The following is a 16,743-nucleotide window of genomic DNA, read 5'->3' on the forward strand; positions in this document are numbered from 1 at the left end:
TCCCTCAGCCCAGCCTATGCCCTCTTGCAGTCTGGGACCCCTCGAAGGATGTCCTCCTGCTGGCTTAGGCCCGCTCCCTGGGGGATCGGGCCCAAGCTGGCAGTCAGACATCCCTCTGGCAGCCCAGCAGCCCTCGGGGGATGTCCACTTGCCAGTGGGGAGCAAGCCTAAGCTGCAGTCGGACATCCTTAGCGCTGCTGAGGAGGCGAGAGAGGCTCCCACCACCACCACTGTACTGGCAGCCATTAGCCTGGCTTGTGGCTGAGCAGAGCTCCCCCTGTGGGAGCACACTGACCACCAGGGGGCAGCTCCTGCATTGAGCGTCTGCCCCCTGGTGGTCAGTGTGTGTCATAGTGAGCAGACATTCCCAGTCGTTCTGCTTTTAGGGTCAGTTTGCATATTACCCTTTTATTATGTAGGGTGTGTGTGTGTGTGTGTGTGTGTGTGTGTGTATAAATTTACCTTTACTCTGTCCATTAGTTGAGCATTCTTTGTTTAAAAAATATGTTTTTATTGATTTTTAGAGAGAGAGGAAGGGACAGAGATAGCAACATTGATGAGAGAGGAACATCATTGATTGGCTGCCTCCTGCATGCTCCACACTGGGGATCGAACCTGCAACCCAGGCACGTGCCCTGACCAGGAATCAAACCAGCAACCTCTTTGTTTCTGGGTCGACACTCAAACACTGAGCCACACAGGCCAGACTAGTTGAACATTCTTATTGTATATTTTAGTTTCATTTTGATTAAGGTTAATCATATCGGAAACATATGCCTTTGCACATTTTTATTTAAAATTCTGAGTCTTTGTATGTAACATTGGCTCAAATATATTCAAGAAATATTTCTTTTCCTATCCCATGCTATCCTGCCATGGAGACAGTATGAAATAAAGAAATGCTAAATTTTTTTGATTCACACTCTTAGAATTAAAACTTTTTAGAGACCAAAGAGTTTTTCCATCAAAACAAATAGAATTTGTTTTGTATTTAACATAAGACCCTTCTGACATTGACCTGGGACAGGTTCTGACCCTAATTTAATTAACTCTATAATATTCTTATTTCTTAAAATTCCCTTTTCCTGGAAAAATCAAATAACATGCTTGGAATAATTATTACCGTACCTTATATTACTTACAACCTCTCTCAAGTGGGGATAACCTAATAGATCACGAGCTGGTAACATTTGAAAATAATTGTTGCAAAGAAGCATAGTTTGTTCCTGGAAGTTCCATTATCTCTGACATATGTCATTACTGTGCAGTGGCAAAGTTTTCTCTCTTGTGGACTCTCTCATCCACTCTAATTAATTAAAGGAACAGAAGAAACCAACTCTAACAGCGAAACCTATCTTTGTACATTTAATTTTGAAGAGGTGAATGATTTCTATTTCCAGGATAAGTAAATGAATACATACACAGATTGGTTCAACTCACAATAATTTTATGACTATGACCCAGAATCAGAACATATATGATGATCCTCTTATTCAAAGAGCTCATTAGTAGGTAGTGGGGATAAACACAAACTCACATCCAAATGATGTGGAAATTGCAGTGCTATTGACTCAGAGTATTGTGGAAGTAAGCAGAAAATCATCCCATAGGTAGAAGCCATCAATTTTTATGGGGAAATATAGGTCAACTCCTGTCTAAGCACTTTACACATATTCACTTTAATACTTATAAACACCCTATGAGATGGGTACTGTTATTATACCCATTTTACTCTTGGGGAAACTGAGTCAAGAAATTTTGTTATTATTGTTTGTTTTAAGATAAGCTCTTCAAGGCCTTATATCAGTAAGTGGCATAAGCTGACATAGGAGGGTTTCAAGGAAAGTGGACAGACGGTGTTAAAGATCAGTTAGAATAAAGGGCACAGAAAGAGCCAAAACTGGTTTGGCTCAGCAGATAGAGCGTTGGCCTGCAGACTCAAGGGTCCCAGGTTCGATTCTGGTCAAAGGCATGTACCTGGGTTGCAGGCGCATCCCCAGTAGGAGATGTGCAGGAGGCAGCTGATCGATGTTTCTCTCTCATTGATGTTTCTAACTCTCTATCCCTCTCCCTTCCTCTCTGTAAAAAGTCAATAAAATATATTTTTTTAAAAAGGGCACAGAAAGAAAGAAGCATTGTGGAGATATGTTTCAGGTAGAGAAAACAGGATTTGAAATACACAGGATGGATAAATATCTGGTGCATTGAGGGAAAACTTGTCATCTTGGTTTTGTAATGACAAAAATTGCAAGATAGAATATAGAGAAAGGTGAGCTAGGGAGCTCATTAAGGGCCTCTTGAGGGACTTTGTTTGCCACATTATGGATGGGATTTGTTTAGGCCTCCAAAAGCCAAAGGAAAGTTTTGACAAGAGAGGTAATTTGGACAATTTTGCTTGTTACAAAGATCAGTTTGATAATAAGGGATGGATTTCTGTGGAACATAACTTGGGGCAGAGAAACGAGTGAATTAAGTTATTTGAATCCACTGTAGAATGGAGCTTCAAAAGGGGATGACTTAGAAAGTCCTAAGGAACTACATTTGGCAAGATCTACTCATTAACTGGGTGTGGGATGTGAGGAAAGAGAAATAACAGGGGCCAATTCTCAGGTATCTAGTTTGGATGAATGATGATGTTATCAAAAGTGGAAGTGAGCCCAGCCGGTGTGACTCAGTGGTTGAGTGTTGATCTATGATCTGAACCAGGAAGTCATGGTTCAATTACTGGTCACACATGCCTGGTTGCATGCTTGGTCCTCAGTGGGGGGGCATGCAGGAAACAGCCTACCGATGATTCTCTCTCATCATTGATGTTTCTATCTCCTCCTCTCCCTTCCTCCCTGAAATCAATAAAAGTGTATTTTTTTAAAAAGTGGCAGTGAAATTAGGAGGAAGAGCAGTTAAAATTGAAGAATTTCAGCCCATTAAGCTTGAAATATCTGTGGGGTCATTTAAGCCCCGAAGTCCCAGTAGTTTGTTGAATGTTTGGGTCAGAAGCAAGAGGAGAGTTTAATTGTATAGAAAGTAGGAACTGATCACTCAAAGATAGTGCACACAATAACATGAGCTGTGGGTGGTGAGTGCAGCCCTGAGAAGCACCAATGTTCAAGGAGAATGAAGAAGTCGATGAAAAGCCAGAGAAAGAATGATTATGAAATCATGCCCTGAAAAAGGAGTGATGCAAGCAATGTCAAATGAAACAGAGAGGTCTAACACTGAATTATTATCACACTAGAGGCCCAGTGCACGAAATTTGTGCAAGGGGCTTCGAGCTGCCACCTCGGCCCTCACAGCAGCCCCGGCTTTGTCCAGAATGTCTGCCGGAAGGTCATCCAGAAGGTCATTTGGCCATGCATTCTAATTAGCATATTACACTTTTATTATTATAGATAATGTGGTTTAGTCTGTAGGTGCACATATGGGCTGCTTGGTGACATGCAATCTGGAGGAATCTCAGATGCTTATAGGAGTGGCCAGGGATCCCAGGGCCAGTTGGTTACATGGGGTCTTGTGGGACATTACATCAAGGCCACTCCTGCTGGGATAGGAAGCCCCCCAGTTCCAAGGAAATCTGAGCTTGTAAGTCTCTGTATGATAGTGTTTTATTAAAATTTAACAAACCTGTGCTGAATCATAGCATTTAATGCTTTTACTACTTAGAAAACATTGAGGTAATTTACTTTAAAATTTTTCCAAAGATCAGAACAAGCGCATTAAACTTTGCAAGCTGAAATTTGCCTTTCTGTATATATAGACACTATTTATCTGAATCCAGTTTGGGAAAGTTATCTCTATCATTGTGTCATGAAAATTACTTATGGTAAAAATAAATCTTGCAATTTCTCGGAGCATGTTGCAATGGTTTAGACTTCCAAGCAGTTTTTAAATATGTATTCCATATAGAATGCTTTATCAGGGTTTTAGGAGAAAAGGCGGGAAAAAAATAAAAAATAAAGGATGTGTATCTAATTAGTATCCAACCCAATGCTGGGTGTTCGGTCAGTCACTCAGCCCTTTATTCCTAGTCCAGCTTCTCTCTGTTCCAGAATTACTCTCATCTTCTGGGGACATTTTGCACTAGAGTGGCCCTGGGCACTCTATAAAATGCCTTGGCTTCTATGAAATGAAGCAGCCTTGTTAGGCTGCCTAACTCTGGAATGATACATCTAGAATAAGGACAGAATCAGATGACCTGCACGGGGCTAGCCTAAAATCCATTCACTTATCTCAATAAATTCTACTCTACATCAGCCTGTAAAAGCTGCATAAAACACACTTAACTGTGTTTTAGAACCCATTTTATTGCTTTGTGAGCCTTTCAGCATGTTAGAAACACTGTTTTCTCTAGGAGGACTGGCCCCCTGCAGTCCTGGCAGGTCCTTATAGATACTGGAATTTGTGTGTTCAGGTCATTATAATTCTCACGCATCCTCCACTCCAAGACTTGTGTGTACAAAGTGAAATGATAGTTTCTATTACAACCCTGATCCCAAGGCAAAAAGTGGGTAATAAGTTAGATTCCATTATTAGAGTGTCTACATATTTGTAGTATAGTTTTATTACATTCAAGATAGTTATCAGAATGGTTCCAGTTTCTCAGAATTAGACATACCTCAGGATAAAACTGTACATTTTAGTTTAATCTAACATATATCTAAGCATATAAAATTGTCCTAGTGTGTTACCTTTCTGAGTCTCCATTTACTCATCTATAAAAGGTTACAGATGTACCATGTCACCTACAAATTCCTTCATCTCAAAGATATCATCATTCTACTGGGGAATTGTTATTCAGTGGATGTAAACTTGTTCATTCTTAATAGAATAATTTCATTAAAATATGTCTCATTAACATGAAAACACTTGATGTTGAAAACAGCTTATCAAAAATCTTGACTGATGAGAGATTGTTAATTTTCTAAGTGTTATCATTCAGGATAAAGGAGGAAATATTTGTGTGTTTTTGCATTGTGTCAATGCAATCATTTTTTGAAAATCAAGATCAGATGGATATTTAGACATCAAAAAGAGCTGCTTGAAATACTGAACACTATATTATTAATGCTCACCAGCTGAGGTTTGCTGACAAAAGGAATAATCATAAAACATAACCTTTTATTTTATCTCTGAAAGCTATGCCTACCCGAGATCTGAAGCCCAACATCCATAAAATGGTTTCATACAAGTGACACCCTACTAAAAACAGCTGTCTGCAAGGAAACTAAATGGAATTTAATCTGCCATAAAATAAATTGCACAATTTCTTTTTCTTGAGTAAGTCATGCCTTTGTGGTGTTGGTGAACTGTAACAGTTTTGCTTTGAAAAGAATCAGCCCCTTCTATGCCAAACCCGTATTAAGTCAACCACCTGAAAGTTTCCTTCAGAAATAGCATTGGAAAGCCCGGTCAGCTTGTCCACCACCTGATGAGAGGGCTTCTCTACTAAATCTTTTTTAAAATATATTTTTATTGATTTCGGAGAGGAAGGGAGAGAGAGATAGAAACATCAATAATGAGAGAGAATCATTGATCGGCTGCCTCCTGCATGCCCCCCACTGGGGATCGAGCCTGCAACCTGGGCATGTGCTCTTGATTAGAATCAAACCTGGGACTCTTCAGTCCGCAGGCCAACACTCTATCCACTGAGCCAAACCAGCTAGGGCCTGCTAAATCTTTAAAAGGACTAATTTAAAACATTAGCCCTAAATCATTGTTCTAACCAAACATAAATACGTTTAATGATGCTTGTTATGAAGGAAGGATATATGAAACTAGCATATATTGTCAGTCATTTAATGTAAAAAAATGACAATCTCACATGCTTCAAACTAATACTGAAGCAGAGAAAAGAACTGCAAAAAGAGTAATATGCTAGTCAGAAAAATGACAGTAAGATGAGATTCACCATCTCTTCAAAATAAAGTTATTGGAAAAAACTTTAATAATAACTCAAAGAGCAAATATAAATATTTATAACCTCCAAATAGACTACTTTATATGGGCATTTTAAAAAGACAACTCACAATAAAGGAATGGTATGTTTCAATCTGTTAACTTCATTCCCTTAAGTACACAAAACATTTTTAAATGATAAAGCAAAAGAAATAACAAAATTTTTCAATTGTGAACTTTGGTCTAATATTATATGTAATATCTAACATACATTCAACCTAGATGATGGAACTTAGGTTTTGCCTCTTCATTCTATTACATATTTTCCAAAATACTTACTTTTGAGTTCAAAATTAGCTTAGAAACCATTCATTCTGGTGACTTCATTCTCTCAAACTACAAACTCATATTCTACATTAGAACAGTTTAAAATAGTTTTTTTATATCTAACTTCATAAAATTGTCTATTTGCATTGAAGTTGCAACAAATGTATTTTTGTAAATTCAAGATAAATCTTATTGAATCTTAATTTCATCAAATGTAGATATACTATTGCTTTCTTTAGAAGACAGAAAACTATAATTCCCATAACAATCATTAGCAATGTTCTGAACCTACCAGTGCCAGTGTCATAAAGGCTAATTCATAAAACAATCTGTTAAGAATACATATACCTTACCCTAGCCAGTTTGGCACATACCTCGGTTGCAGGCTCCTCCCTGGCCTGGGCCTCAGTCAGGGCGATTGCAGGAGGCAACCAATGGATGTGTTTCTCTCACACCTGTTTCTCTCTGTCTTTCCCTCTCCCACTCTCTCTAAAAATCAATGGAAATATATCCTCATGTGAGGATTTAAAAAAAAGGAATACATATACCTTTAAAGTATCTCAAGATCATTTATTCTAATCTTTAAAATAGGTACTTATTAAAAATAGGTTTCTACTAGAATGAATAAAGCATTCCAGTATTAATGATGAAAATTGCAAGTGTGTGTGTGTAACCCTCAGTAAAACTCTTGAAAATGAGAGATTATACACATTAGCTCTGTAGGGAGAAACAGATATAACAAAATGCTATTCCAAACATTCACGCAAAGGGAAAGCTCATCAAGGATACAAAACTCTCAAGATTATTCCCAGATACATTCTTTTATGTAGACATCTACATCACATGAGATTACATTTTTAATTTAAAACCAGAGGGAGAAATCCGAAAGTGCTTTGCCTTCTGAGACAAATTCTACTCAGTACATATTCTGTCACTGATGGCTAATTACTCGCATTTTATAAATGCAAGGAGACTTTTTATTAGTTAATTTTGTAACTTCCCAAACTTACTCTGGGAGGTAGGTTCATTTCCCTGTGACCTTGCGAACACATACTCTTTTACATTCATATTTATGACCCTTGGAAACAGTGCCACTCTATGTCTTAGATTCCCTTTTAACCACAAATGCTCAACTAATTGGTAAAACACAGCTATTTTATTAAAACTATCCATTTGACCACTGTGCAACATGATATACACATTTATCGTTAGAAAAACAGAACAGCTTTCTTTCAATTCTTTAGCAAATGATGAATTGCTAAACAGAAAAGTACACAGTTGTAGTTTCTTAGTTTATGCTACCTATTAATATTTATGATTATCTTTTGATTTTAAATTAAAACATTTTTACAATTTAAAATACATGAAATCTAAGCAATCCCAAGATTCATTTACAGTGACTCGCTCTCAATAAATCTGAGACATAGAAATTGCTTGTCTCATAGTCTAGTGGAGTATCTGATGGAATACCAGCACTAAAGCATTTTTGTTGACTGTCATCTCAGAATCTTTATATGCACTTTAGTGTTAGTATTTCATCATATAAAATAAAAATGCACTACCATTCTTCTTCTGTTTTACAACCTTCTCACACTGGTGATATCTTCCAACTCTGAAAAGCTGTAAAACTCGTGCTAACTGATTTGTCTGCTTATTGAAACTTTCCTTAATGTATACTCAGAGAATATTGGAATCAAATAGGACCTGAAATTCAAGGCTCAGTTCATTTGGAAATTGATTGAAAAGATTTCTACTATTTAAAAAATGTATAAACACTCAACCATGTGAAGACTATGATTTTTATGGTAATATGGATCTTTAAAGAAACTGCTTTCACACACACACACACACACACACACACACACACACACACACACAAAGGGTGTGCCCCCAAAATGTATACATACTTTAACAGCTTTAGCTCAGTTTTGAAAATGAAATGAATTTTAATAAACACTGGCATAAAAATTATTGAATTATTCCAAAGCAAAATATATCTATAAAATGTTAAAAGGCATTTGTATAACAAAGAAGGAAAAATGGCAAAGGAGGAAATAATGGCAGTAAAGTGAGATTGAACATAAAATGCTATCAAATGAGTTCATACGAAAGCAGAGCAAATGTCTACAAATTTGTGAAAATGCTGAATTCTATCAAAGAAATAATAAATGCAAAATAATACATGAAATTCTATCTCAACCTTTCCTTTACAGATCTATAAGTACAATATGCACAGTTTTTTGAAGCTATGCTGTTTATGCACCCATATTACACACTGAATCATAAAAACCCAACTTGAAGCATATGACAGTTATTTTGAAACTCTGATTGGCATAAAAATTACATAGAGATCCTACTAAAATGCAGCTTCTGATCTATCTGGATGGGGCCTGAGATTCTGCATTTCTTCTAAGCTTCAATGTCATGCTGCTGGCCTGGGGACCACACTTTGGGCAGCAACTAGTCATGCCATCTGCAGAAAAGTACACTGGATTTTTTTAGTGGCTGGCTTTGCTAGACTGGAGGATAGTTTCAAGTCTATGATTTTCCCTCTGACTAGTACGCGGAGCATAACAGGTCTTCATGAAACTCAACTCCCTACCTTTCCCGATGAGGACGTTTGAAACGAGCAGGGGCAATAGCGACTGACCGAGTGTGAATGTGTGTGAGTGCATCCAGCGTGCAGCAGTACTTCCATGCTTGCATTTAGGAAAGTGTGTCAGCAACTCTCCTGCACGATCCACAATTTGAACTTGCATTCATCTAAGCAAACTGGGTTGAGAGAATTGTCAGGTTCAAATATATCCTATCTCTGAGGTTAAGCCCCAGCTTATTTCACACACTTCAACATTTTCCATGTGGATGCTGTTAACGTTGCCTGGAATTTGGAGATAAGCCCAGGATTAGTCCTGCTTTAAAGTCATCACGAAGCCTTGTTATAGGCCACAAGTTAAGTTGTTAAATGTATTTCTGAGAGCTTACTAAAAAAACTATAATCACATTCACTCACTTTGGTAAGCTTCGGATAGCAAAAACACAGTGCTATTGTTGAAAACTCACCTGCAGGCACGCACCTTCATGTTGGTATAGAGACAGTAGCCTTATGTCCTGAGGCTAAGACAATATTCGGTTTACCAACCTTGCTCGAGGAAGAATATCTAAACTGAGACTACTAGAGGGGATACTCACTTTTTTTAAAGCATTTTGATAACTGGGTCAAACCTATTCAAGTAGATTTTTAAAAATCACTTTGCAATGTTCATAATTTTCAGTAATTATAAATTATTGTAGTATTTTCCTTCTCTATTGTTATGAAACCAACTACTCCAGAATTTTCCAATCACTATATTGCTAACATTTTTGGAACTAGCAATTTTAAGTGGTATTAACCTTATGTTATTAATATGGCTAATACGTTTACTTTCCTTTTATTCATTGTGTGTGTGTGTGTGTGTGTGTGTGTGTGTGTGTGTGTGTGTGTGTTTTGTTTTGGTTTTTGGGGTTCTTTTTATGTATAGCTACTCTATTGACCTGGAGGACATAAACAATAAGGCAGCAATATCTGAATAAATCTTGTCAAAATTTTATTGCCCTTGGCCAAAGAATATTTCAGAATAACCAGGAGAGCTATAGTGCAAAGATATTGGATGCATACTGAACTTCTAATGCGGACTTGGAATTGGAATATATTTCTAAAAATAAATATAAAATGTAACATTTATATATTAGAAGATTATGATTTCTGAGTTGTCACAAAAAAGCATAAACATACTTTACAATATAAAGTAGAATAACTTTTAACTTCATGGCTATAGGTAATATTAAAATTAAAAGGAGCAGAAAAACATTCTGTCTTAGAGGCCCTGTAAAAAGAGATGCTGTAAGACAGTTTCCTCCTAAGAGTGAATATAAACTTGTAAGGAATTTTAATCAACACTCATGTAAGACCACTCATATAATTTTAGGTAGGTTCTATTTATTCTCCTTTTGATGAAAGTCTAGAATTTAATTTTTCTTTAAAATATGTAGTAAATTACCAAGTTATTTATAAGTTTAGAGGTTTTTAAAATGTTAATGCAGTTCTGATTTTTCCAACATGGTGCACATTACCAAAATTTGTCTTCACGTGCCCTCTGACTTCTGTTGCATCTGGAGATAATAGGTAGATAGGTGGATGAATGGATAGATAGATAGATAGATAGATAGATTATTGTGGACTAGATCTGATAAATTGAGAGGATCTCCTCAGTATGGAGAATGTCCATATTATAGTAGCAGGGAAGTATTTGGTGAGTAGAAATCAGTAATTGAGAGCAACTACTCTCCTCTGTAGTGCATAGTTCACTAAACCATCCAAGATAGCTCTCCATCAAAACCTTGCCATGAGGAGCTATTTACATAACTAAAGTTACTTATCCCTATGTTGATAAAAGAAAAGTCTGAGACTTAGGGAAGTTAGTTAATTTACCCGGTGTCATAATAACTGGTGATGAGATTCTAACCTGTGTTTATTAATGTTTTATATTTCAAATTATTTAGAAAGCAGGGTGATATCTTTTAGGTCTACCCAAATCCTAGTATTTTATCAGTTGAGATTTTGTAATCTGAGATATAAATTTGGACGAAGAGTCTCTCCTAATCCATGCAACTTTGGAATTACAATGTATTCTAAAAGATAACAGAAGTACTTCCATAAAATATTTCTTGCAAAGTTTACTTTTACACATATTGATACATTCACATAATGAAATGCAATATGCAAATAATTTAACCTTTTGAAAATTTAATGATCATAAAGCAATACTTTCAACTTGAGAGTTCATAGGAATAGAATATCTATGATTTACCAAAGCATTAATATTATTATTATTCTTTTAAATGTTCAATAAGGAAGTCAGAATCACCATAAGTATCCCAAATAATCCTTTTTCTGTTACTTTACTAACAGTAATTACATTGAAATCTTCTGGAACTCACTTCCCAGGTAACATTACCTGCAGGATAGTCCATCAGAATTACTACTGTACAGAAGATGACAGTTATTTGAAGTCAAGACAAAGGTAGATGCCACTATTTTCTATCTCTTTAAAGACTTTCAATAAAAAAATACCTCTGAGAAATATTCAGCAAAAAATGTACAAACCACAATTTCCTGTTACCAAGTGTTTCCTACTGTTACCTCCAGGTCAAAATTCTGCTGCAATAAATAGTTTACCAAGACAAAGTTAATTATGTAGAAAATTCTCGACAGATACACCGTCTGATTTCTCTGAGTACCAGTCAACCCAAAAAGACCAGTTGTTTGGAGTGTGCAGCCTGAGATATCTATTCCCTTGTCCATTCCTTTATAGAAAAGCAAAGTTTTAGCTTTCACACATTAAATGCCTATTTTTAGTCTGAGACAAGAATGACTGTTTTGAAATAAATAGCCTCAATTAGAATAAAAAAGAAATCAATGTTACATAAATAAAATTTTAAATAATAAATTTCAAGTTTAGATACTGGGCTATGCTCTTAGGTAGTATTGAATGCACATCTTTCAAAGCAAGGCAAGGCAAAACCTGCTTTAAAATCAGCGTAAATCACCAAGTTGGTAGTTTACTATTTTAATGGAATGATGTTAGACAACTTTATTGTTGTCCTCCAATGTTAATATTAGGAAGATCCTGAGTCAGTATTTGAAGTGAATCACTGAAGACTAGAACTCTCTTAAAGAAACCTGAAAACTAACATACTAAGCAGTTTTACTTTTACATAATTTTTGGATACTATAAAGAAAATGGTGTTTTTTGATCCAAATAAAATTTCAAAACTTCAATTAACCCATATGATTTCAAGATGTATTCTCTTGTGAGGCATAAGAATAATATGCAATCAAACTATTTTACTATCACTCTTTCTTACAGTTGTACAGCATTTTAAGCAGAGCTCTTTCATGCAATAAGGTAGAAAATTATACACTCAAATAGATGAATATCATTAGAAAAGGTTTCCTCCTCTTCACTCACACCAGCAAGAAAGATAAAGATAAAATTTGTTTTCTCTGCAGTATCAACTACTTCCTCATTTAGACCAAATATAATTGTTAAAGCCTAATCTCAGGAAAGTTTCTATCTTTTATCCCCCTGTCTTATAAAACCAATTGTTTATCAGAATGCTAAATTATTAAAACTTACATCAAATTTGCTAATACACTGTTAAGCCAGATTTGTTTTATTATTTTTCAGATATGACAAAATAGCTAGAATTGCCAAAGAAAATATTTGTGTCTCACTATAATTTTTAGTATTTATGAAGTAACATAAGCATAACCCGGAGAATGTATCATACTTATAAATAATAGAGTAGATAATTTTCAGAAACAGAAACAGATTTTATAGTTTTACTGAAATATTTCACTATTCATAAGTACTCACCATGAATATTTTGCAGTGTTTGTCCTGAAGCTGAAAGTAAAATTTGAGACATTTGCTAACACCTGTCTAATTTACAACAGGAATGTCATGCAGATTTTTTTATACTTCCCCAAATGACAACAATAATTTCTCATTCTGTTTATTTTGTATTTGGCCAACATTTTATGAAATCACAACATAGACAAAACTTCATAATCACTTTTCAGAGAGAATCAAAAAGAAACATTACAATAACCTTCTGTCTATTTTAAGTCTATCATGTTTATCTAGGAGATGAATAACATAATCAGATAAAATATTGAAACTGTCTCTTACCTCTATCACTGAAGTCATCTACTAGAATGATTTCTGCTATCAGACTCTCCGGGGTTCGGTTAATTATACTGTGTATGGTACGCAGGAGTGAAGTCCAACCTTCATTATGAAATGGGATAATGATGCTGGTGTTTGGCAGTATTTCCAGGTACAGCTTGTGCTTACAACTGGAGATAATAAAGGGACAAAAAAGCTAGGTCAAATGCAAAACTATAATATATTACAGATTGCTATTTACATATTACGTTATCAGAAGGATTTGAAAACTAGACCTTGTCTAATACTTACTTTTCCAGCCAGAGCTTGTACATCTTAACAGTTACTATTGCTATTTACATATTACATTATCAAAAGGATTTGAAAACTAGACCTTGTCTAATACTTTTCCAGCCAGAGCTTGTACATCTTAACAGTTACTCTGCTTATTCATGGAATCCATTATTAATTCCTTTTCTCACTCATTCTTTTTTTTTTTAAAGAATTTTATTGATTTTTAGAGAGAGGAAGGGAGAAGAATGGAGAAAAAAACTGATGTGTGAGAGTGAAACATCAAGTGGTTGCCTCCTGCCCAACCCCCACCTGGGGTCAAGCCCACAACCGGGGCATTGCCCTGACCAGTAATCGAACTGGCAACCCCTCAGTACATAGGATTATGCCCAACCAACTGAGCCACACAAGCCAGGGCTCACAATCATTCCTAATAAAATAATTATGTATCCTTTTTTGTATCCTCAATTACCAGGCAAGAATTATATTAAAAATGTGTTCTTGTGAACTTAAAAAAATATTAATAAGGGTAAATTTTGGGGGTTTTTTTTTAGTAGTGATAACTAATATTTATTGACTGCTTACTAAGTAATAGCATATTTTATTGTGGTTAAATACACGTAACATAAAATTACTATTAGTAACAGTAAATTCACAATGTTATGCAACAATCATCACTAATTCCAGAACATTTTCGTCACTCCAAAAGGAAACCCCGTATCCACTGCTCTCTCCATTCTCCCCTCCCACCAGTTCCTGGCAACTACTAACCTGCTTTCTGTCTCTATGGATTTACCTATTCTGTATATTTCATATAAATTGATTCATATAATATGTAGTCTTTTGGATCTACCTTCTTTTCCTTAGCATATATTTTTAAGTTTTTAACCAGGTTGAAGGGTAAATTTTATGCATTAAAATTGTGATTAACCTTTACATGGATTTCCTACAAAATTTCAAAATTCACCTTCTTTAATAATTATGCTTAATCAGTTTTGGTTGTGGCATGTTTCAGCAGCTAGGTAATATATAAGGCTGTACAGGGGAAAACACAGTATTAAAATGAAATCAATGAACATTTAATATCCAATTATTATACACTGATACAACCACATAATAAGATTACATTTAGATCCAAACAAAGGGAGGTGATTGATCCAAGATAGCGGCAGCGTAGGTGCACGTTACACTCACCTCCTCCCAGGACCAAACTGGAATTACAACTAAAATATAGAACCACCAACCTGAATAACCAACCAAAGACTACCTGAAACAGAAATCGTATAACCAAGAATTTACAGGAGGCGGCACATGGAGACTGAAAGGAAAGGTGGAGACAGGAATAGGGCTGGCCCCTCCCACAGGCAGCAGCTGAGAATCCAGAGGGATGTCTCAGCTACATAAGTTGCCCTGAGGAGCAAGATCTCAACCCCATGCTGGGCTCCCTAGCCCAGAGCACCAGAACCAGAAAGAGGTACCCACATAATGACTGGCTGTGAAATCAGAGGGGTTCTGTATGCCAGGGAGAGATTAGAGTCTGCAAGAAACTGGGGCACCCTCTTAAAGGGCCAACACCCCAAATCTCATTGGCAGGCAATCACCCTGGGTGCTGGTGGAGGGAGAGTGGAGCAGGCTAGAGTCATGTGAGGAGAGACTGAGGTGTGTGGCTCCAGGGAGAGAGCTGAATGGCAGCCACCAGGGCACCTGAGCTGAGTGCCTCTCTCACACTGCAGACACCATCTTTCTTGGGTGGAGCACTCCCCTCCATGCACCATCAACTTGGGGAAAAGCAATAGCGCCAGCCTGCGGATCTCAAGTCCTGCAAAGGAGTCAGTGGCCTGGGCCCAGGTTGTAGAGTTCCGGTGGGTTCCAAGGGTGTCAGTGACTGAGTTGTGTGCCTCAGGGGTGAGGGTTTCTTGCCTTAAGGATTCACAGACCCATGGACAGATACATAAAATTATCAGAATCAAATCAGACAAGTGACATAACAGATGGCCCAGAGGCAGTGAGAGCTGGAAGGAAGTATGACTACCTTTGTCTGAAAGAATCAGAGGCGTCTTTATAGATGAGTCTGTATGTCGAGAACAGATCATGCAGGATCCTGAAAATGATTCTAAGGAATTTGGACATTAGCCTGTAGTCAGTATGAAGTTTCTCACAAATTGTCAATGATGAGAAAGACAGAACTGTGTTTACACGTTCCCCCCGGCAACAGGCAGACAATACATTGAAGACAGCAGAGACTCGGGGCAGAAGAGCAACTGTAATAGTTCTGGCAAAAAAAAATGGAGGGTGCTGATCTGATTACTCAAAGGAAAACCAACCACCTTGTGACAGTGTTTAATCTGACTGAATTATATTACATCATTTTAGTGTTAACCTGCTCTCAAGGATGTTGAAATCACTCCCAAACTCAGCCATTGGGATCAGGAGGTTGCGGTCCAGATGGCTGCATCTCAGCATTGCTAGGAATATTGAAGCATATCCAGGGCTTTATTAAGAACCTGCAAACTGTCTATTTCAGGTTTAATCTCAAGACAGGTTGAGAATGGAAGTTTGTTAAATATGAAGACAATGTAACGATATGGAACTCTGTTAAAGAAATAAGTAAAATAAAGAACAATTTATATGTTTATGGTTACAGATATGTAGCAAAATTACAATGAGGAAATAGAGACATCAAAACATTTGCTGCATTAAGTTTACAAAAATATGAATGAAAATGCCAGTAATTATTGTATTTAATACTGCTGTATTATTTTAAAATAAACATTTGCATAAAATTAACTTAAGAGTTTAGGAATGGCTCAGAGATGAGGACATCTCTTTGTTAAGCAACAGTTTATCTAAATGAATTTAAAAAAAACACCACTTCTTCAAATTTTAAATGAATCAGAGAGACAAAAGAAATAGTTTACATTCTCAAGTTACTTGAGAGAAATGACAAATCATGAAGGCATTTTAAAAGCTGACAAAAAACCTACAAATTAGTCTGAAAACATTCTTCTAAACCATTGACAATAATGAAAATAAACTTCAATAGGAAATTTCTCATACTCTTCTGTTTTCCCAAAACAATCCATACACATTTTCTGACATTCTCTATTGTCATTTATTAAAATGAAAAATTTAAAATATTTTTAGTTTAACAGCATTGCTAATTTTAAACATACTTAACTGTCATTCTTTTTATAGCTAATTTATCATTATAATGTCATTGGTTTCACACACAAAAATAAGTGGTTCTTTTAGCAATAGGAATAGGCCTAAAGTTCATTTTAATTACAGATATATAAAAGAAGTGCCATACTTGTGATATATATTTTTTTCTCTAAAAGAGATATTTTATCATTCATAATACAATATCAACATTTATACTGCAGGCATTTAGGCAAACTTGCATTTGAGGTTGTTAAGACCTTTGTATTGGTCTTACCATCACCTAAACATTTTTCCTCGATGTCTAAGGCTGAAATTTAGTATTAAATACAATGCCAAAACCCACATTTTAAAAAATCAAACTCTT

The 16,743-nt window shown here is 36.1% G+C and overlaps 1 protein-coding gene across 1 annotated transcript in view; it reads right to left on the reverse strand.

The window, feature by feature from the left end:
* GALNTL6 (polypeptide N-acetylgalactosaminyltransferase-like 6) overlaps positions 1-16,743 on the reverse strand; it is a 612,339-nt gene that overhangs the window by 527,081 nt on the left and 68,515 nt on the right. Inside the window, exon 3 of the mRNA XM_014530359.1 lies at positions 12,951-13,117. Coding sequence (XP_014385845.1) covers positions 12,951-13,117 — 167 coding nt within the window. The remainder of the gene's footprint in view (positions 1-12,950; positions 13,118-16,743) is intronic.

The sequence above is a fragment of the Myotis brandtii genome, unplaced genomic scaffold (genome assembly GCF_000412655.1).
Source record: "Myotis brandtii unplaced genomic scaffold, ASM41265v1 scaffold733, whole genome shotgun sequence".
In the NCBI taxonomy this organism is placed as follows: domain Eukaryota; kingdom Metazoa; phylum Chordata; class Mammalia; order Chiroptera; family Vespertilionidae; genus Myotis; species Myotis brandtii.